Genomic DNA, 23,512 nt, shown 5'->3' on the forward strand with positions numbered 1-23,512 from the left:
GCCCGTTTTGTGTTGCGTCCGGACGACTGGCACACATATACTGCAATGTGAGAGAACGTAAACAGAAACCGCTGTGACAAAAGGCTTACCCCACTGTTTATTGCGTGCAAACTAGGTATTATCTACCAAAGGGGGCACATTTTTCTGTAAAATGCTACATCGATGCGAAACGTAACGCGGAAGCGTGGTTGTTATATGGTTAATTAATAATTGAAATATATTTATCACAGTATATATTTGAGAGCACGGCGAAAATTGCCCTGTGAAAAAAACTGGTTCAAACCCACGCTGTGAAGGTGGTTGGAAAGCAAAGCTGCAAATGGCACCACAACAATTGGCCATGCGACATCACTTGAATTCACACACGTGGCTCCAAACAAGAGTAAAGCAGAGATTCTGCCAGCAGTTACCTGGGATTTGCGCTATTAAACCGCACTACTGCTCTCCAGCCGCTGTATCAAAACACCGACGAATTGGTACGCACCAATTTAGGAAACAGAGTCCCATTTTGGGCAAGCAGTCCGCAAACGGAAGCGTTTCTCGAGCGGCCAGGAGGATGTATGTGGTCTCTAGACTTTGTTTTTCCTCTCTGCGAGCAAATTATTAACGTTTCTTTCCCATACGACCAGCTAACTCCATCGGGTCCGGGTAACCCAGGAGGTGCTGTCGAACAAGTCAATCAAGCCATGCGAAGGAAGCGTGCATTGGGCGGGAAGCTGCACCAAAACAGGCAGAAAACAGCCGTCGCTAAAGCAGACGACAAAGCCGCACCGCCGACGCTCCCGCCCACGATCAGGCACCTCCGCGCGGGAAACGCTCGGTAACTTCGCCGTGCCATCTACAATGTGCGCCGCTAATGAAACCCTTCCTCCAACTCACCCCCACCGCTGCCTCCGCCTCGTTGGGAGTTTATTGTCCAGCACGCCGCGAAAGAACCGTTGCCTGGTAGAGGTAGGAAGCGTTGCTTTAAAAAAGATATAGAATACACGCAAGGGCACTGTGGTGCAGGCCTGAGCGCTATCTGAATGAGCCATTGTTATTTCCGAATGCCGCCCCATTCTGATAGTCCACCCTTCTTCGTGTTTCCACTGTTTTTCCACTGTTTGAGTGTGTCAGTGCAATATTACAGTTCATGCCCAGCCCTGGCTGCCCTTGGGCTCTTTCTTAATTGTCGCGGTGACCGCGCTGTAATTTTCTTGTAGTGATCGAGCAACCATTTTGCTCACAGTACTGAAAGGACTTGTTCTCGCCAAACATTCACAATAAACTTCGCCTTTTATTTCAGATTTCATTCTTCGCAGGAAGACATGCTTTGATATACTTATGACTGAAGAGGGGCCGGTGCGTATAACATTCTGCAAGAGTAGCGCTGGCTTAGAGGAGGATATTTATATAAAAAACAATGCCTGCAAATGCTTATTTTTTAACTTCTAAAGTACGGGTCAGAGAAGTGGTTGTCAGAAGTAAGCTGTGTATTATAATAGAAAGCACCTGTTTTTTTTTGGCGGGAAATTTAGGTCGAGCTGCCAAACGAAGAGGATTAAAAAACTTTTCTTCGGATACTTCCTGTAGCGCTGTTTTGTTTGCAGTCATCTGAATACAAGAAAGAAGAAGCATTGCCAGTGAGAGTGCGTTGAGGTGGGTTATATGCGATAAAGTTAATTGGGCAAAATATGTACCTGAAGTCTTCAGCACGCTATATTAAGAAATCAATTGATGGTTTTATTTTATTTGGCCTACAAAGTTTATTGCTGGACAATAAACGCAAAGCACACTTAAGCACTCTTTCCGGGACGGGGCCCTCAAACAATAGAGACGCCCTAAATTGTGAACTGCAATGAATAATTCAAGCAACAATTTCCCTTTAAAAATTTTTATGTGTAAAACATTCGAAGATACGTTGGCATTCAGAGTACATGGTTTACTATATATCATTTTCAGGGTAAATATTTTTCTTGTTGCCAGACCGAATTACCTTACCTCATATTTTACTTTGTCCTTTACTAGCACGCAAAAAGATTGATGTTTAGAGAAATAGTGGCAAATAGGCACAAACAAACGCAGAAGCTATGAATTGAGCACGCTCGACACTTTCTCAATGTTATGAATCCACAGGAGGAACTACATTTCTCATCATAATTTCTCAAGTTTGACAAAAAAAGACCGTTTTTTAAGAATATTAAGCTATGGTTATTGCAATGCACGTCCGCCAGGTAAAAAGGATGAGAAACAAAAACAAATATACGTGCTTTCACCACTACAGCGAACTAGAAAGAAAATAGTTGTTTTTGTGCACTCGTTTAATAGGCGTCTCTGTCTGTGTAGAGCAACAACCTCACGGGATATACTCAAGGTTATTTAGCCAAGGGTACTAACTAATGTTGCGTTTTACCATGAGCAGCTGCGCAATGTTTACTCCACTTAAACGTGGGTAATACCGGGACAAGCAGAGGGCCAGCACGATCATTTGTATTTTTACCACACATCCCATTCATGACATAGTTGCCTAATTGCACAGGTTCGGTGTCATTAGGAAAACAATGGTTTCGACATTTCTACTACAAACAGGGTTGTAATACGAACGCTTAATTTTTCCGATACTAGGACCAGACAACCAATGTAGTAAATATAACAGAGTTTGGTACTTTTACAGAAATAAAATCTACCCTTTTTCATGGGCTTTAAGAAGCCATTTTAGCACATTGGGGAACATGAACTGTATTCCCGTTTTCCAGTATTTCACAAATCATAAGTTACCTACTTTTCAAAATTCATGTTGAAATCTAACGCAACCAAATATTGGATTAGTTGTAAGTGATACAAACACTAGAAAATGAACCTAATTAAACAGGGCCTCTGTACGCAATGTTCGCATGACGCTTCAGGCAGAGTGAATTTCAAGAGGAAATATTTAGCCTGTGCTCTTAGGTAATAGTTTACGTTATTTGTGTTAAGCATTTCTGTGTATATCGTGGGTAAGGGCGTGCGAAATTGTGAACAAGAATCGACAGGGCAACAAAATTGTACAAAAGTTTACTAACACCACGCATTCCAAATTTTTGTTAAGTATTTCTGCTTTTAGTTGTTGAGTGATGAAGTTTACACTGTTTTGCCTAAGATTTCACAAAATGTAAATGTTCAAAAATTTGACAAACACGCATTTTTTACCCGCGCAAACCTTTTTTCAAACTGCAGTTTATAACAAACGGGGTTAGAATATTTGAGCAAATATTAGCAAATTGTTTTACTTTACAATTTAGATCACGTGTTTTTTTTGTTTTGTGAGGCTTAGTAAAAACTGTCACCGTAGCACCGACATAAACATGTTCTTGTTGCATTTAGCGGGGTTATACAATTCAAACGGTCCTCCATAATTGCGGATTCGTAGAAAGCAATGTTTGCTGGTCAGCAGTTCATCGCACTCGTCATCACTCAAGACGCAAAATGTCCGCAAAACATGCAAAACAGGTTTACGTCGCATGTTGACCCTACGAAGTAATGTTGAATTGAATTTACAATGCCGCAGTACTGCTAGCAATAAAAAACATGCAAATACGAGCCGCGTACCATGTCTGTAAGACGTATACATGGGATGTGTGGCCATGATAGCAATGCAGAAAAGCTACGATCAATAACGGATACTTTATCTCGGCAAGAGTGAAGTGAAGTGAAGTGAAGTGAAGTGAAGTGAAGTGAAGTGAAGCCTATTTTTATAGAAAAGACGGGACCGAGGCGGAAGGTGGTTAAGCCTGACGTGGCCTCGGTGCGGCTAAATGTGCGGCTAAATGTGGAATACGTAGGTCAATTGTTCGCAGTATCAAAGCCTTGCTTAGTGAAGAAGGAGAAAAACAGCCAAAATTTCTATTTGCCTATGCTCAGAAATCTGTGTCACAGGATTAAACTTAGATATGAGAGTAGAAAATATTATATGTACACAGGCTATATTTGCAAAGGCTATATGTGCACAGGCTACGGCAACTACCCGCGGGTAGTTGCCGTATTGCAAACATGGGGAAGGATGCGGGCCAGAGCCAGCTGTGTAATACGAGGCAGCACCATGGGTTTTCAATTTAGGTAAGTGAGTGGCCACCGACACACAACACCAGTGTTAGGGGAAGGTCGCTAACACATTGGTGGAATGAGTCAAGAAAGTTTGGGCACAAGGAATGGACAGGGGTTACGATCACCATGAGGGTTTAGGCGTGATTTAGAGAGGCGTATGTCATGCAGAAGAAATAAATGGCTGATGATGAAGACTATGATGATGTCTTTTTGATTCAGGCTGTGTATAAATGCAGAATGAGATGTGGAAAAGAAAAGTATCATATGGAAAATGCTGTATTCTGCGTAAGGGTAAGCAAAATTTTTATGGCATTCTTGTTTTTGCTTCAATTTTATTCTCATATACCCCTTTGCGGCTTCAAGGTTGAAACCCATTTTAAATTCTGAAAACTTATTCCAAAACAACTTTTCACTCAAAGCCAGAGCCAAATAAACAATCGGCCAGCGTAAGTAAAAGTTTCGAATTCAGAGATTCTGAATGAAATACGTTTTTTTACAGACTGGCAGCATGGCATGAGCACTTCGTTAAATATTTGTATGTGTTTTTATGTGACTACCTCAATTGCGTTTTAAATTACAGCTTACAATTTTGGGGTATGGGATAGTGAATGATCCAGGTGCCGACTGTAAACTACACTTTGTTTAAAAAGCCACCTTTATATTCACATGCATCTGCCGGAGTCAAATAGCCTCGCACGCCTACAAACGACTAGTTTTTCTAGCTTGCCTTTTTTACTGACAGCTTTAAACCCAGTAATCTTAATTCGTCGTCTGACAGACATGGAAAGGGTGGCCTACGCACTCATTACCAGATTTTATGGCGGCATATTTCTTATCTGTTTATCTACTTCTCTACTTATCTGTTTGCTTGACAACCGGGCTGATATAAAAGTGTTGTTTTGCTGTAAAAAGAAACATTTAAATTCTCAGCGTTGGAGTGACAACTGGCTCAATAGTCTATCTTCTGAGGTGTCCCGTACTAAAAATCAGGACATGAGATACTTGTCACTACTTTTCTCTAAATAGAAACGTGCCCTATTATTTAGTAAAACAAACTTTATAACACCGCGGTGGCCAAACCAAGTAGTATTTTAAGTATTGCTGGTTACAAAATGCGATGCTAATCACACATGACGACTATTTTTCACTTGTCGCCAAAACAATCAAACTTCTAAGGTAGAAGCTGTCCCCGTGTAAGGGCGGTGAAACAAAAAAAATGTTTTTTGATGTTCGGATGAACTCCGCACGACCAGCTATAATTACAGATATTGTTTTTGTGTTTGTGAATAAACTTCATTGCATCCATGAATTCATGTAGCGCAAAAACAAACGGACAAGGACCGAGTGACGTGATGGAAACAAGCGCTAACTTACAATAGCGCTTTATTGAAAAAATCTAGTAATTTATACACTGAGGCGGGACATTATGGTAAGCAAACAAAGATAAGAACAAAACAGAAGCAAGGGGTCATAAAATTGCACACAAAATAATTCGCACAACGATATAACATCAACAAAATGCAGCACGAGGCATTGACTTAGGTGGCTCCCACCCCCCTTTCAGATAGCCAATCTCTTTATCGGACAAGGTCACGGACGGTGCGGACCCGCAATGATCCCCACGCGTACAATTTCGGCCGCCTCAATTACTTCCCTTGTTTTCTTGCAGGCGTGTCGAGTAATTACGGCACAACTATCAAACAGGGGTGTACAACTGCAATCGAGGCATGAATTCCCAAGTGGTCCTTGACAACCTTATAAACAATGGAGTCTTGCTCACGCAGCCGGTCGTTCAGGCAACGATCTGCTTTCCGGACAAATACTTTACGGCACTTCAGGGAAAGGCGTACACAACGTTTCCTACGCATCAAGCAAATGGTTTTTTTGGTCTTGTCCCACAATGGCTGCCGGGAAACTGCACATTCATTTATATGGCACAGGCTTAGCAATTTTGTTGGGGTGGTGAACAAAACTTTCATTTCAGCTTTCGCACCAATCTTAAACCTATGTGATATGTCAGGAAATTACGGGATCAGACCAAGCCGTTTTTTCACGACCAGCTGCGTTTGCATGATTGCAAAATTCATAAGGTTGTTAAGGGCCACTTGAGCATAAATTGCCCCGATTGCGGTTTTACACCTCTCTTTGAGAGTTGTGCCGTCATTACTCGATGCGCCAACCAGAAGAAAAGGGAAATAATTGAGGCGGTCAAAGTAGCACTCTGGGGGATCGCTGCGTGTCCGCACCTTCCGTGGCCTTCTATATGGAGATTGGCTATGTAAAAAAAATGGGGTGGGTGCCAACTTAGTTAATGCCTCGTCCTGTCTTTTGTTGACGTCGCATCGTTTTGCAAGTAATTTTGTGTGCAAATTTTATGATGCTTTCTTATGTACTGTTTTTTTGTATTTTAAATGCGGAGCATTTCTTAGACTCGCCTGGTTCTCCGTCGTTGATGGCTGCGCCGTCCACACGCCCACTGAGCATGTGCAACTCTCCTCCTTACACCCACTGCTCCGCGATACTACACTATAAAAAAAAGAAATAGTTTGCGGCGCCCGGTTTCGATCCCACGACTCTCTGGCCGCAAAGGGAGGTACGCGGTGCTCTTCCCACTGCGCTACAAATCCGGGACAGGAGCAAGTGCTACGAACGCGCCTTATGTCCTTGACTTATTCAAACTACATTAAGAAGCTACTGATACAACGAAGGCACACGAAGCTGAACGTCAAAGGAAACGACGAACTGAAAACTTTAGAGGGGGATGCTGAATTTTCTGTGAGAAAGCTGTGGCGGGAAGCGCCACGCGCCTTGCAGCTCAACCAGCCTCGTCCGCAGCGCCTCTGATGCTGATTGTGGCAGAATGCCCCTAGGGATTGGCCAATCAAAGAATCCATCACGAGACAGGTTCGCGTTCAACCACCGTCGTCATCTTCCTGTAGGGGAACCGCCGAAGAAGAAGAACGAGAAGCCAAAGCTGCGAAGAGGATGGCGTGCACATTGCTCTCAGCCGGTGCACCGATGTCAACAACCTTTACCTGACCAAAGCTGACGGAGACTACCGATTCTACCACAGAGACAACATCGACAAGAACATGATGGACGAGTTTCGGCGCCTCGAGAACCACCGCCTACTTACCGTAACACAACAGCACTTGCGTGCCTTTGCCACCGGTGTGGACCCGGACGCGGAATTCCCTCTGGCGCTAGTAAAAACCAGATCACTCAACATAACCGCAACACAATGGAACCACACGGAACCGCCACGATGCTTCGCATCCTCATCAAGGTTGCCCACGGGAAGATGGTGTAATTTTTTTGTTTGTTTACGAGTATTTCCTACCTGCAGTGTTTATTTTCGCGCATTTTTTCAACAAAATAGGTTGGAAGTTTGCGCTTGTTCCGTGGCTTCCTTTTACCTTGTTCGTTTTTTTTGCGCTACACGAAGTCATGAATTACCGCTACCAACTAGGCCAAACCCAGACTCTACTAAGGTAAATTCGTAGCATCGTTCACGCTGGTATCATCAGTGTTCTGTTCTTGCGTGTTTAGCAGTGTCAGCACTTGGAACCTTCCCAATGAGCTCAGCTGTATTTGCTACGTCCTAAGGGGTTAGTGGCATACTTTTTCTCGATCGTAAGGTTGACCTTTATTCATTTAAGCTCTTTTATTCTTTTTAGCAGTCGTATTATCGTCCGATATACAGCATACCATTTTAGTGTTGTGCAACTCTCTATATTCAATGCCTGTTCGTAAGCATAACTTTATTCATTTTTTAAGTGCACTCTGTTCATGGAAGGTCAATGCCAAGTGGGTTTCAACACCGTAATAAAGTCTCCATTGGCCGATCGTCATTCGCGATAACAAAATTATATCAAAACGTTGGCGGGGATTGAGTTGCAGTAATCATCCCCGGTTACCACAAATCACACCTAGTAATCCAACAGCTATATTTACTCACAGAATGTTCTCTAGCCTGAGTCCTGGAGTAAAAGCTCTTACGAGGTCATACCAACAATGTTCCGTAAAATTATCAATCACGTCTTCGTGTGCTACCCAGCAACATTTTCTCTGGACCACGGCCGGACTCGACTCCTTTTCCGCGCTCCGTTTGCGGCCGTGGAATTTGGCGTCTTGCTGCCCGCCTCCGTAAGTTCTCGGTGGCTCTGCCAGGCCACCGTAGCTCTGCCGCCGCCAAGCGCATTCACAGGCGCAGTTTGGGCGCCGCAGCGGTGGGTACTGCCACATGTGTGACAATTTTTGACGCGGAAAGTGCATGGTTGCGCATCCTGCGACGACTATGCTGCCATGCACAATTTTCCAGCAAGCTGTACGCATTTAACCTGGTAAAGTTGGCCAGCCCTTATAGCTTCGAAAACTAATGGTGTCGCCTTCAGACAAGCTACCAATATTTGTCCAGTTGAAGCCTCATCGTTGAAAGGTTATCCACACAATAATCGGATTTACGATTTGTCAAGGCGGATTGATAGTCTGTATATAAAAAAACGACCCTCCAAATTTTCAGAGAAATCAACTGGAAAAACTCGTGCAGCTGGGTACGCACGAACACAGTTCACAAGGAATATTTTTTTATCTGTAAAGGACAGATGGAAACATTAGAGCTGCAGAGAATGGGACAAGTAGTCTGCCTTTGCATTTTTGCTACCCTGTTAATTTTTAGGACACTTGTTCCCTACTAATTTCCCAGACGGACTGTATTGTGCAGATTAGGGTGGGCATTGTACACTTGTAATTACTCTATGGTGCGGTGACAACTACGCAAGGCAGACATCGCGCTGTTTGAACGTGCGCTTGCGCGAGCATCTGCGGGACGTGCGCACACATGGCAGCAGCTCCGTGCACAATGCCGTAAATGCGAACGCATGCCTCTCTTTAAGGAGACGGTAGAGATAGCAAAGCGTAAAAACCCGCTGGCAAGAGAAGCCATTGGGACGTTTTAAATAGGCTCGCCTTGGTCACGCTTGCATGTGTAAGCATGCCGTCTTTGGGTGTATCGGCCAATAAGCTGTATATCTTGCCCCGGAATAATTTCAAACGGCCGTACCCTGCTTTCTCTGCCTTGTTTTTTTTTGTGGTAACGAGTGCCACAAAATTGTCGGCTGTTGCCTGTGGTTCTCTGTAAAAGCACGAGCTGTGTCTAAAAATATTGCATGTGGTCGCCTGACAGATGGTTATATACGCTGTGGAGTCGAAGTTTTTGCTGATGTGCTCCTTGTTTTTGTAATAAATGAGAGCTTTACAAATAAATTTTGATTGATTGATTATGGGGTTTAACGCGCCGACTCTACACACGCGATGAGGCGCGCCGTAGTGGAGGACTCCGGATTACTTTTGACCATCTCGGGATCTTTAACGTGCACCAAATTCTCCAATACACAGGCGTTTTCGCTTTTCGGCACAACCAGAAAAGCGGCCGCCGTACCCGGGAACCGAACCCGCGTCCCTGTGGTATGAATAAAAGCTACCTGAAAGTAGCGCTTGTCCCGGTCGCTCTCCTTCGTCCTTGGTGTAATTTTTGGCGTTTTACACGTCTACATTAGGCAGTTCTTATGGGGTTTGTTGCTGCTCTATTCAGGTATTGTCATACGGTATATGCTTCTTTCTTGAAATTGTTTAACGCTTAGAATAAAATAAAAATTTATGCGCCCGGTGTGTCTCAATTAAGGAATGTTTCTAGCGAATATACACAAGTGAACAACTTTTGCCATTATCTTATTTTGTAAACTGCCTTGCGTATATATGGTTTGAATACCAGAACAAAAACGTGGGCCATATCAGTTACACCAACTGCCCGTTTCATGCGGAAATGCCGCCGCGAAAGCTACCTGGTTATGTCGCGATGCTCAAGCTGCACTCGCTGTTGCGTTCCGCGGAGACGCGGTGCTTGCGGTGAGTGGTGCGGCCCTCGTGAGTTCAGCCCCCCAACAGCGCATCAGAAAAAAATCCCATGTGCCAAGCCGGTATTCGAAGGCCATAATGGGAACGCAGAAAGGGAGGCGATCCCGGCCTTGTTTTGACCCAGTGTTGAGCATGTGTGGATGGTTATGACGCCCTTTGAACATGAAAGTGCATTGGGCTCTTGAAGGGCCTACCCACTATTTCTTCTCCTAACCGTACTCAAACTTTTTCAGCATTTGTTATCTGTTGAGCCTCGCTGCAGCGGTTGCCTCATTCTCTTCTCGACGGGAAAACACAAAACAACTGAATTCGCTACAAACAATGATACAAAGTAATAAAATGCCGTAACCGAAACTTCCACGCCACGCACGTCACAGTTCTTTTCAACCGTGACAACTTCACTAATATATTTGCTCTGACTATTTTGCAACTCGCCATTGCTACTTTCCGCGCCCCCTTGGTTGGTACCATTCCCCCCCCCCCCCGCTGTAGTAGTTATGAAAACACTAAAACGTACCCGTGAGACAGCTTAAAAGGCTAACTTGATCTAATATATCGCCATTACCCTCTCTCTTTTACTAGTGCTCTTTCTACGAAAGGACAGGTGATATATATCCCCGGAATTAGGGATGAGGAGACTGATACAGTACAACACACAGGTCACATTTAGAGCACGCGTCGTAATTTTTGACAAATGGGGCACAGAAAAAATAACGGTGACAGCTTTTTCTGTCATTCTTTCCAGCCGTCTTTTTGCAGGCCTACAAATTTGTATTTGACGCCACCTAGTTAAAAAGTACTTTTTACAAGATGGAAATAATCGATCAAAATATTTTTTATTCTAACTACAAAATACATTACTGCGAAGGTAGCGGCAGTAGAGAAGTGTCGTACACCTATGTACTGCCACTTACCATATCTTTTTGTTATGTAGAAAGTGGGGCATAATATGAACGACTGCACTTGTTTTCTTTATTTATAGCCACTTACTAGAGTTCGGAAGATGAAAATAGACAAGAAGTACATCTGCCTGGTTGGATTCTGCAAAAAAAGGAGATGCGTCACGACGCCCCGCTTTGTGAAATGTTGGCTTCCTGAAGCGTATTATGAACGTAACAGGAATGATATAGAGGAATCGGGGGAGAGCAACAACACAGAAACAAACACCACTACCGAAATCAAAGGACAAAAACTCCCTGAATAAATTGAACAATTTGCTAATGAAGCAAATAAGCTGCAAGATTCTGTTTCGTTAGAGGCTAAAGTCCTACTCTGGAAACGTACAAAACGTCTGAAGTTGGAAAATTTTACCACTGTTTATCAAGTAAACATGAATGGATTAAAGCAAATGCACAAACGCTTCTTTTTACTTATACTAAATTTTCACTCAGGGACTTTATATCAAGTGGAGGTATAATTTGGTTATCCATGGCCGTGCAGAGGTTCTCTTGTATTATAATCAGTCAACGAAAAAAGGTATTTGCGTAAATGTAAATTTGAATAAACATCAAAATCTTTAAACAAGTGTCCTGCTTCTTCTGACTATGATGATTGAAGTATTAGAACATGTAAACTGTTTAGAAGGTGAATGGCTTAACTTATTTACAAGTGAAAATGTGTTTTCGTCGCGGGCGCAAAACTCTAGAAAAGCGTAGACACTCCCTTCAGAGCAATCACAAACGCCGACTGAATTTTGCACTCAAATATTTACGCGAGGATATCACTTGAATTTTGAGAAAAAGAGAATTTTCTGAAGAATACTTTCAAATGGGCGAACAAATCACTCTGGACTTTCACCAGGTATATGCATGTTCCGGTGGGGTCGATAGAACATAGAAAAAGGAACTTGGGTAATGTTACAGGTAAATATCCTAGCGCAGAATGCCGAAGGGAAACACAAAACACGCAAACATACTAGTGATTGACGCAGACATTCTGAGAGGACTTTGAATAGCAGATACTGGCATATAAACTACTTCTCGCTGAGAAGGTGAGGCACCAAACCATCTCCGCATTGACGACTTTTTACACATTAAGTACATTAAACTCCGTTGAAATGAGACTCTACAGGAAGAGGGAAATCTTTTTCATTTATTAGCAGTTTCGTTAAACGGTCATAATTTCCAACAAGCCGTCGAAATTGGTTTGCCTCAGCGTGACATTGCGCTGCTTCACCAAGGAGGCATTCATCTTGCTTTTTTTGCATGGACGTTCTAAGCAGCCCTCGTTCTAGGTGTACCGCTGTAGCCATTCTACTGCCTTGCCTGCTTCTATAGTCGATTGTGAGGTGCTTTGGTGGTTTTCGTTGTGGATCTCGTATTCACTGTCAACACCGGAGCCTTTTCCTACTTTTTTGTATATCTGTTGAAGTGTCCTCACGGCAGTTGAAACCGTCGTCATGAATACCACCGTAGTTGTCCAATGGCACCATGCCAGTTCCGCACCTCTCAGCCAACAAACCAAAAACAGCCTGCACCTCAGCACGGTCGGCACCTAACACCTTTTGGTTTCTAGGCACTTCTTATAGAAACACGCATGACTGAAACATCTTCGAATTGTTGCAGTGCAACCTCATTCCACGAGTAGGCCAAGATGTTGATGGCACATGGGAAGTCTAAAGTGTACCCTTTGTGCCTGTCCATACACAGCATCCTCCTTCTCAAGACATGGAGATGGTAAAGGACCCTCAGATTTCGAATAACGCCCTGATCCAGCTACAGGACAACTGTGACACTGGCAGGGAGAAACTCCAGCAGAATATACTCCATAAAGCCAATATGAAGCTCAGTTCTTGCTGTGTTTATTTGTGTTGGACACACAACGGTGTTTCGAATGTAGAGTAGAACGCAGGACTGATTTATAGAAAACCAATTAATTTTTAATACGTCCTTTAAGATACGTCTTCGTTCACACAAGCTTTGCTTAGGGCCCGTCCACTGTACACTGTCTCGTCTAACGAACGTGAGCACCTCATTTAGTATGCTGTTCTATTTCAGCGACCAGGCAGATATAATATTCGTATTTCAAACATATTTCCACTAAAACTCAATATGCCCACCATGACCTAAGAAAAATAAATGAGTACTTTTTTAGTTTTACATCTTCTTCTCCTTAAAACGTAACAAAACTGACGTTAACCACCGAAAATCACAGCCTATTCCTACAGTCGAAGAACGCTTCCACCGGCGATAAAGTTCTTCGCCGCGCTTCGTCGTAAGTTGGCTAAAGTCGTGCGCCAACCAGAGGCAGCCGTAGGTTCCCAGACCCGTAGGTGCCCTCGCAAAAACCACTTGTTTTACAACTATTGCTCAACTGTCACAATATTTAGGTACGAAAAACGTGCTCAGTATTTTACGTTAGCACGAATCACGTAAGACTCACTGATACGTTACCTGAAATCTTTCGTGCCTCTTCTGCGGCACTTTTTTCGGCTGCGTGCCCAAATGCATTTTGCAAATAACCGATGTTTTAACACTTGAATAAAGAGGACAACGCGATGAGTCACAATTGAGCAAAGCTTGTAAGCTGAAGGGTGTTACACATCTAAAGTTACACACATGCTGGCACTGTGGCAGGACGTCCGGAGCTCGGCCAGCTGGTATGCCAAGGAGCCGGAAGGAGTTGACGAGGTACAGGGCTGCTAAGCAGACGCGTCGGTACCCATCCCGGCACCCGGCGTCCTGGCCCAGTGATTAGGGACCGATGACATGAGGGGAAGCCCCAGTGACCTTCACCGTATTTTTATTTTTGATGTTTTGGAGTGTGTGTACGTCTGGATAGTGAGCGCGCGCGTAAGGGTTTTATTAATATTGTTATCTGGTAGTTTATTCTCCTTCTCCTCTCCTCCTCCAACATCATGACATTCTTCTCCCGCCTCCCCACAGCAGGAGGCGCTCTGCTGTCCAACCCTAGAAGTGACCTTATACACCTGCTGGTGGTACTACATTTCCTATTTCTTTTCAAAGAACAACTTGAACACGCATTGCATTTGTTTGGAATGTACTCGCCATCCGTTTGTAATGCCAAAGATGTAAAGCTTTAGTTATACTCTGGAGCGTTTCAAGAAAAGAATACAAAAAAAAATACGGAGTTCACGTAAGAGTGCGCCTTTTGTAGACAGCCCGCGTTCGAGGCTTAATTGTGGACTTGCTCTACGGGAGGAGCTCGCAACGAAATACCAAGAAAAATACCCAGCGCCCGTCATCGCACCTCTCGTTGGGCGCGCCCGTCGTCAGCCAGCTCCACGTTCGACAAATTCAGCCCAGCATTAATGGCGTGATTTCTCGCGTGCAGTTTTGCTCGTCAATTCACGTGCGTTCGTCTCTGAAGTGAAAAGCACAGACAGAGTTCGATCTACAGGCGAGGTGGCAGGGCGGGTAGGGTAGGCTGCTGCGTCTACGTAGAGAGTAGCAGGCGCTTCTGCAGCAATCTCTCAGGTCTCAGCTACAGCCACCACCACCTCTTCGGTAACTGCGAAAGATGCGGCCATTGCCCTTGCCCTTACTCAATTACCCACCCCCAGTTCATTTTATCCGACTACCATTCTGGCGTACGAAATTACACAAATGGCGTCATTTCCGCAGCTGCACTCAAAATTATTCTTGAGAATCCCCCTGACCACCCCGTGATGCAGCTGCAGCCTCCGGTACACACCGGCGTAGTTTCTAATGAGACGGCACACCAACACGACCCAGCTTTGATATCCCGGGCTCCCGTTTTTTTACGCCTACACACGGCATCCCTGAAATGTCCCACTCGAACCTACTTACATACAGGGACGTAACTCAACAATACCGCCTCCTCCGCAGGAACATACATCCCCCGCACACTTCACTTACTCCGCCGGCAGCGCACATGTGCCGGTTATTACAAACCGTACGGCACTCTCCTTATGCACACCCACGCACACCAATTCGCCTTCCCTCACTGCCCCTCATGTGGCGCGCTGGACACACACCCTCAAATCTCGTTATAACAAATCACCTGGGACAGCCAAAAATTTTTCATCATTTTCAAATACGTTTGTAAGAAAAAACTTGCCGGTATAAGCCATGCCTCAAAACTAGGAGTGAACATAACGTACTTGGCAGTATGCGCGTGTCCAGACAACCAAATGCCCTAATCAAAATTTTGCCTTTTTTTTCTAAGCAGCTCTATTTAAAGAAATCAGTTATTTTTTTCGGGTGAGTGCCGCACGCACAACGAATATAATTCTGCGCAATACCTCGTCGGGTACATAAATGCACCGAGCGACCGAAGCGTGGACTTTGTTCATGAGCACAACATCAATACTCGACCCCTTCTTCTCTTCTGTGTTCTGGGACACACAAGCGTCTTCGTTCGCATCAGAAAGACGCTTGCTTTCGCTTCTTCTTGGCTGTATCGCTTGCTCTATTCATCGTCGGATCTCGAACAAGCTTCTCAACCAGATCACTCCCAACAAGTAAATACCTGGTGGAAAGTAACAGCGCAATAAACGACGAGGGACACAGAAGAAAATCACAAGAAGGGCGGTGTGACTTTCTATCATGAATACGTACCAACTCGCCCAGATTTCAATCTTATTGGAGTAAATACCTGCCCGCACATGACAGCAGCGCGGACAACGACTGACCCACTGATCGGCCACCGACTGACACCCAAAACGAACGAACAAATAAAAAAAGGAACAAAGACACACTGAAGCTCTGAATAACAGCTCGTCTTTTTTGCACGCGGATACAAAATTAAAGAACGAGCCGGATACTCCTTCACATCACTACAAAAAGACCGAGAGCAAGAGTGAAACAGAAGAAATTAGTGAGATTGCGTGCCGCTTCTTGCACTCAGAACCATTCTATTGCCAACAAAACTACTTCTTTTGAAGATGGTAACGCGTTCGCGGACCATTTTCTCAAACGCAAGTGCCTGGCCAATATCTTGCACCCGCAAAAGGATCAGGAACTTCAAGGCAATTTCAAAGGGTTACACTCTCAGAATTCTTCCGCCATGTCTTCTGCTGCCGTTCGTCGAAGCGGGGAAGCGGTACGGAAACACGGTTACAGAAGACATGTGCCGTCAACCTGTACACCTGCCGATCAGCAGTTCTTTTGTTGACTCTGGTATCCTCTTACGCTAAACTAAAATGACCGCGTTGTCGCCACTTTCTGCATTGCCAGTTACTAGCGGCGCCAACAGCCAACCTCGCGACCTGGCCGGAGTTTGGCTATGTGCCTTTTAATATTACTGCTGCTGGAGGAGTTGGTAATGATCCCACAAAAAATGATCATAAATATAAACACAGGACTCACAAGCAGCCTTTGGTGTTTTCGTATGTCTCGTGTCACTTTTTTCACGCGCAATGTTCTCAGGAATGCATAGCTGTGGTATAGCCATCGTAAACCGACTCTAGACGAAGCCAAAATCGCTGGTTCTCAAAAATCCCGGATGTGCGCGGAACCGCATGGTGCGGGCATTCTCAGGGTTCTGGGCAAATTTGCAGCTTTGTTCCGGTTGTTGGCAATTTATGGGCCTTGTGCGATGCTTTTCAACGAGAATCGAATGCCAGACATTGCAGTGCAGCAGGTGACGCATCGAATTTATGGAAGGAGAAATCATCATATACGCTATTCGTCTGAGCGCGAATATCCTTTGTTCGTCCGTGTTGTGTCTGTGCGATGTGACCGTATTGTAAACAAGCTTGCAAAGTGGTGTGTTAGCATACCTTCGTGAAAATGTGCCAGCAGCACTTTGGAATCCCGCATAAATTCACCAAACTGAGCGCCCGCGCTTGGAGCTACGTTGTTAAATACATACAATTTATTAATTCAGTCTTTGTGAGCGCTCTTGTACATTTCATCATGACTAACGCCGTGCAGTACTCCCTGAATGGTTATCGACTTCGTTGTACAGCACTTAACGTTTTGCCATCAATGAGCAGTTTACTGTCTTATGCGCAGATGTATTGTTATCGCGTGTGCTTTCTTTTCATGTATCGTAAGATAAACATCAAACAAGACATGTGAAAGCAAGTGACGAATGAATAAACCCCAGACGCAGCGCTGCAACAAAAAGGAGCAGGAGAATAGCATTACCTACTACAAAGATTCCGCAAAAGAACACCTTGTTTAGGTAAATAAAATGTTCGGAGAGCGATGTTAACCAAAATGAAAAAAAAAATTAAAGGGTTCGAATCGAAGAAGCCACTTTCGGATCAATAACAGATGCACGAACACTGGGCCATGCAAGAACACCTGACAGCAGTAGTCTGAGTGGCAGAACTACCAGTCAAATAGAGGTAAATGTGTTCAACGCGTTAAACGGCAAAATATGCTCACAAGCTAAAGTTCTCACTGCCGGCAATATATCCGCGTCCTATTTGAACGATTGCTTTTAGAAAGAGCCTTCCCGGAGTGCGGAGCAGTGGATCTGGTGCCGAACGTGGCGCAAAACCTACTTCACTCCAGCTAAGGAAAATAATGCTCGGGAGTATAACAAATTCATTGATTGCCTTTGCAAAATAGAGACTGCTATGTATCTCGCCAAGCGAAAGAGAAAAAAATCTTTCAAATTATTTCTCATTTACAGCACCTTTGCTGTTTTTTCTTTGTTTCGTATTCTCCTTGTGTGTAAATTTACACCAGTCAATCTTGTTATACTGGTAGTCTTCTGACATTGTTACGATGAAGGCAAAAAAATGAGTATACCCACGTCCCATATGATCCCTTCAAGGTGCTGCTTAGTGCTACTTGTTTGTCAAAGTGTACTACAAAGCACACACTGTACTTCAGCATTACAGGTGTGTGAAAGGCTGCGGAATTCCAGTTACAACATGTTTGTTTCTGTCACGTTCTTTCTGGATATTTCATGTATTTTTTTTACAAAGCAGAAATTACATAGCACCATATTCTCATTCATTCATCAAGCCATTTGCAATGATTGCCTGTTGTAGTGAGTTTTGTTTACAGTACCAACTGGCATTAGTTTTTTTGTCAAGGCTGCAGTTTTGTAAACTAGTTCATGCAAATTGACAGTTCTCTTTTTTTATTTTTTTGAAATTTTAAGCATTGAAATTTCGAAAAGCAATCTACAGGTGGCCAGGTATGTTTTTGGAGAGGTGTGGGGTTTCTCCTGTCATATAGTCGCTCAACCAGTCTACGTAGGTGTATCTGCATTTCTTTTGTGCCCGAATGATGTGGAAGGCAAAATAACAAACCCATGCAGGTAATTTTCTGGCTCCCCGCCTGCCTTCAAACATAATATTCAAACCCGTTTATAGCGAACTGCAATATGCACCGCGATTAAATCGATATATCCAAAAGTTCGATATAGCCGAACCCACCTATAACGAGGTTATTGTTACGAGTTCACAATCCAACTCCGCCATCCGCCTATGCAGAAACGAACACATTACAGTAGCCATTACCATACCAAAATAATCCATTTATTGCAAGTAACAAAGCTACTTTTTGTTTTAACTGCCCACGTTGCAAAAAAACTGTGATTTTTGTTTTCACTTTCGTTTTGGCGGCTTCAAATAGCGTAGCATTCTCTACACGACACATTGTTTGCACCAGTTCGAGTCCGCGTGCTCAAAAATCTAAGAAGCATTGGCGGAGCACATCGACTGCCGAAAGCGCTTTATTACAAGCGTCGGACGGATTTCACTCGCGACATCATCGGAAACGTTGGCGAGCTGTTCCCACCGTTTACCGATGCTGCTGACTTTGTCCGGTCTCCTTAAAACGCTTTCCAAAATGTGCAAACCACCTAACGTGTAAAATATCCAGCTACTAAGAGCAGCATGCTTCATAAAGAAGGGCACAATCATCATTACGTACTGTACTGGTGCAAGCAAACAAGTATGTTTTTTGTAGCCAAGCGGACCCTCCTACGGTCCAGACTTTCCGCCATGCTTTCATGAGCAACAAAGCAAGCTTTACCATGCAACACATCTCGTTATTTCACCTGCTCCATGGACACCTTCCAACACGTTAGATGTGAGCAGTTTTCAGAATATTTTTGGCATGATTGAAACCTACTACAAGGCACTCATTCTACTTCAGCGTTACAAGAGTGTGAACGATGGCAAAATTGTTGCTACAGGTTATATGTTTCTGTCTTGTTTTTTTTTCTGTACATTTTGTGTATAGTCAATTAAACTTCACTGGACAATTGTTGAAATAACTCGATAAAAATCTCAAATTATATCAAACAGGTTGGGCGAGTATGCTAAATAGGTATTCATTCGATAGTTCCCTGTGGGAACTCAACTAGAGAATTGATAGAGAGTCAATAAAAATCAACACCGTTCTACTCAATATAAAAGCTGTCGGAATGGCAGAGCAGTTTTAGCCATAATGGGGGGTGGCGCCGTTTTCCTCTCACTGCTACCACCCATCGCGCTTTTCGCCGCCCTGCTTCACTCCTATCTTGATGTGTGTGCAATTCAAATTTCCCGCCTTCGTAGTGCTCGCGCGGCTCCTGCCTAAAGCTCCGTCAGCGGGAGTTCGGTTCCTTTTGTAGCGAGAGTTACAATGCCCGTATTCTCGCCGTTTGGCTGTAACCGGTGGCCGAACCTCGGTTCCCGAGCTGGAAAAGGTTCCTAGGGAACCTGCGGCGGCTAGGGAACCCAGCGATCCCCTAGCCCAGCACTGCTAGCCGCTACCGCCAGCTACCATCACCGCTAGCCGCGCCAAAAAATAAAAGCAAAGCAATAGAAAAGTAAAAAAACAAATATATAAAAAAATGAAAAAATACAGAAATTTGTATATATAGAAGGGGCGGTTTAGCGGGTTTCGTCGTCAGGCTTCGTCGTTAAAAGTAATAAAAAACGAGGCAGCGAGCCGAGGAAACGGAGGAAGAACAATTCGCGCGGCCTCGAGAAGCGTCGTAACCGTATAGAGAACCATGGTGAACACTAACATTAACCGTACATCTCGCTACGCACACTCAGGTATAACTGAGTTAAGCCACAGCAAATTTTTGTGCCTGTTTAATTTCGTATAGTGGAGAAGGTTTGCATGATTTAAAACGCGTAAATTTTTTTTCGCGCGGATGGAGCCTTTCGGCATTATTTGAAATGCGCCATTTTTTTGCGCGGCGGGAGTCTTCCTGCTTCATCTCGAACGTGCCCACGTTTTTTTGCGCAACCGCTTTTTCCGCTTACTATGGTTAAAACCAACCCAACAAGCGTTCCTAACTAAATGAATGCGAGGGCTGCCGGTAATGTACGGAGATTTTACCTGAAGTGTACCTGCACTTTTGTTTGCACTAAACAACGGGAGATGTATAACAAGCGCCAGTGGTTCACGAGGTTCGAACGGTTATAACTATCGACCCGCGTAGTTTTCGAAGCCTCAGCGTGACTTCCTGATGATAATCAACATGGGTACGTTGACCCAAGATCAGCATGGGTACGTTATCTTGCTGTTCCACTTGATTCCGGCAGTCGTTTGACATCGACTGTTAGCGAGATACGACGACAAGGCGAGCCTACAAAGTGCTCTGCACTTGAAAGGCCTCCCTGGAATTCTGCAGACGTTTCTGTATATACTTTCACTTTATATTTCTCAACAGCAACTCACCAGGAAAAGTGTATTGAGAGTCAACAGAAAGTCGATTGTAAATCAAAAGACACGTTTACTATCAGTATTGAGTTTCAATTGAAACACGGCGGACAATTTCTATCGAGAACTCAATCCGAAATTGCTATAAAAGCTAATTGACTCAACATAATGTTATGAATAAATTCAAGTCAGTTTCAATTCAATCTCATTACCATTTTTGGAACGGTCTAGTCAGCGATCGCTGACGTTCGCTGTCCGCCTTTAGGCTCAGGTGCATTAGACGGCAATTCATGCAGACTCGCACGGCTACGAAGACAGGCACGGTAAGTATGCCGCGCTCAGGTGATCCGTCCTTTATTTCTAACGGGAGCTTACCGAAATAGGCTCCATTTTATTGTAACCTAATTACGGATACTTCACCTAGTAATAACAGCTATTAAAATATTAGGTGCACAAAAATATAGGTTTCGCTTGAAAATATAACCGAATGACATGCGTTCGCCTTCATAAGCATGGGTTACAAAAAAGCCGTTACACTCCGGTCCTAAGGAAATATTGGCGATTTTTCGAAGTACAGTGAACATTTGTAGAGTTGGTTTTTCAGTGATGGTTGAAAATAAAGAATATAAAAGTTGTGCCAAGGAGGAAAATAGTGGAATGTGTCTATATAAAAGATAATTGTTCGACTGTCCGGAAATATTCAGGCGTTTTGGGGCTGATCTCAAAGCTTTTAATAAAAGTACTCGAATTTAATTTCATGCATTCCGAGAAAGTATGTAGAAGTTCGGAAGGGTTGAGCTTATACTGTTTTTGAAGTCACTGTTCAAGTTCACTTTATTTAAACTAAATTTAATCGCCACTCTTATATTACTAATCGCATAAACGGTCATTTAGACGAATTTTTATTGAATCTTCCACTTTTTAGGCAACTCTGATATAGAGCTTTACGTTGAGTATTTTTTGTGTATTACGCACTGCGCGTGAGAGATGTTTCCTAATAGAAGGTGTAAAGACTACTAAAATCCTAGAAATAAAGACTTATTACTGGAATCTAATGGCAGTACCATCGACGCCCTGCACTTTACAATATGCCCCGGATTTCGCTGACCCAAACTAGGAGATTCCAAATGATAGACGGGTATTTGTTTCCTAGAAAATCCCAAACCAGAAGTGTTTGTTTTTTCATCCGGCAACTCAAATAATATAAGTTATCAACAATTTGCTTTAATCTCGGCACGGTGGTTTTCAACATAAATAATTTTTTATACGGATTCAGATGCTTGCTTTCCTACCTGTTGATTTGATGGGGAGTACTTTAGGACCGCAATTTATCTGTCCATGCCCCTGTGCATAGCATTTACAATCGCCAAAAATCACACAGGCACCGGGAGGATTCGAGCCTCGCTCTCGTAGACATGACAAAGTTAGTGTCAGTCGTCTTACCCATTAGGCTAATACCGTGAGTTTGTACCCGAGAGTCAAATGGCTTACTCGCTCGCCTGTAACGGTGCGGAGTACCTTAGGCCCTCCCAGTGCCCTTCCGCGTTCATCCATGCGCCCACCACCATCAAGCGAAAATCAAGGAAAATTCTAATTGAGCCGTGAGTTGCAGTTTTATTTAGGGAATAATCAAGGTGCATCTCACGGCTCAAATCGTATGACGGTCGGGGCGCAAATCGGATGTCACTCGGGGCGCAACGTGGATGTCATTTCAAGTCCCCGCGACCCACACCCTTTACATAATCGACGGAGTGGAGATTCTGCCCCTTTTTCTTGTTTCTTACCAACTATTTACGTTTTTCCTCCACTTTGTTTTCTTAGCAGTAGCTTGAAATTATAGTTAGGTTATTCCTTCTACATATTTTTTATGTAAATCACCTGCAGTAACTATTAGTTATATTGAGACAGCGAACATTTCAAAGTTTGCATTTTCTTGAACATCACCACTTGGAACTAACAGAAAATTAGGTAATTCGCATCATTCAGAAAACGTGTTGTGACCACGCCGGATGACAGCAGCCACAGCAGACACATGCCGTTGCTCCGAAAACATGTTTTGCATCATTTTAAACTGGATGAAGAATAAATTGGGCTCGTGAACTACAGACCTGCTATACTTCCGCAGACACTTGAGACGCCACTTCAGACTGCTGCTATTTATAACATGCAGATGTATACCTCGCAAAGCAATGTAGAACCCTTGTAGAAGCAATGTAAAATGAAGAAGGAATGGTTCATTTGGTAGAGCGGTGGCGGTAATCATGCAGTGACGCAGAATGAACGATTGGTCCAACTACTGTAAAGCATGTGACCATTAGGTGCGCTTCCACAGTGGACCTGTCCGTGAGGAAGAACGCCCACTAAAAGTACACCAGGACACTCGTTTTCCAACGCCTTGCGCGCGAACGGTGCGTGCTGTTAAGACAAGAGACTTTTACAGCTTAGCCTGCTGCGGCATGTGACACAAAGAAAACTTACAGACAGTCTGTTTCTTATTTAACCACTTAAATATGGTTCAATGTCAGAGGCCACCACCCCCTCAGGGAGCACGCGGTGGCTATTCCCACCAGCGCTCCTCCCGCAACAAATAAGCGCAGCCATGTAGCAAGAGCGAGACTTAAAGCATTAATTCTGCGTGCTTCGCCCCTCCCTAGGTTTCACAATAGCGGAGATGGCCCGAGATTTTTTCATGGCTTTTGTAGCGCTTGCCACAATAAGATTTGTCTAATAATTGGAACTATGCCCAAGTTTCAAAACGCTCGTGTATCTTTTTTTCTAAGAGTTACTGTGACGAAGCGCGCGAAGGGTTTTCTGGCTAATATAACAAAAACATTGTAACGTCACATCTCAGCGCCATCCTAATGCCAGGGAGTAATTTATTGCATTTTTTCTTCATCGCGTTTTTTTTAATCATTCACAAATTGCTTTGTTCTAGAACTTCTACTGCCCCTTTTATTCAGAGCATATGTTTTGGAAGGTATACATTG

At 43.8% G+C, this 23,512-nt stretch overlaps 1 protein-coding gene across 6 annotated transcripts in view; it reads left to right on the top strand.

Moving 5' to 3' along the window:
• Nucleotides 1-23,512, top strand: part of LOC144163614 (uncharacterized) — a 90,973-nt gene that overhangs the window by 11,475 nt on the left and 55,986 nt on the right. For 5 of the 6 annotated variants that reach the window (XM_077694421.1, XM_077694420.1, XM_077694426.1 and 2 more), the window contains 2 exons: nucleotides 1,286-1,341; nucleotides 4,299-4,353. In XM_077694421.1, the coding sequence (XP_077550547.1) occupies nucleotides 1,286-1,341; nucleotides 4,299-4,353 (111 nt within the window). Of the gene's footprint in view, nucleotides 1-1,285; nucleotides 1,342-4,281; nucleotides 4,354-10,960; nucleotides 11,504-23,512 lie in introns of those variants that run through there. The other variant, XM_077694423.1, reaches the window with a different exon arrangement.

The sequence above is a fragment of the Haemaphysalis longicornis genome, unplaced genomic scaffold, assembly GCF_048455015.1.
Source record: "Haemaphysalis longicornis isolate Haplotype H1 unplaced genomic scaffold, Haemaphysalis longicornis Haplotype H1 scaffold_125, whole genome shotgun sequence".
NCBI lineage: Eukaryota > Metazoa > Arthropoda > Arachnida > Ixodida > Ixodidae > Haemaphysalis > Haemaphysalis longicornis.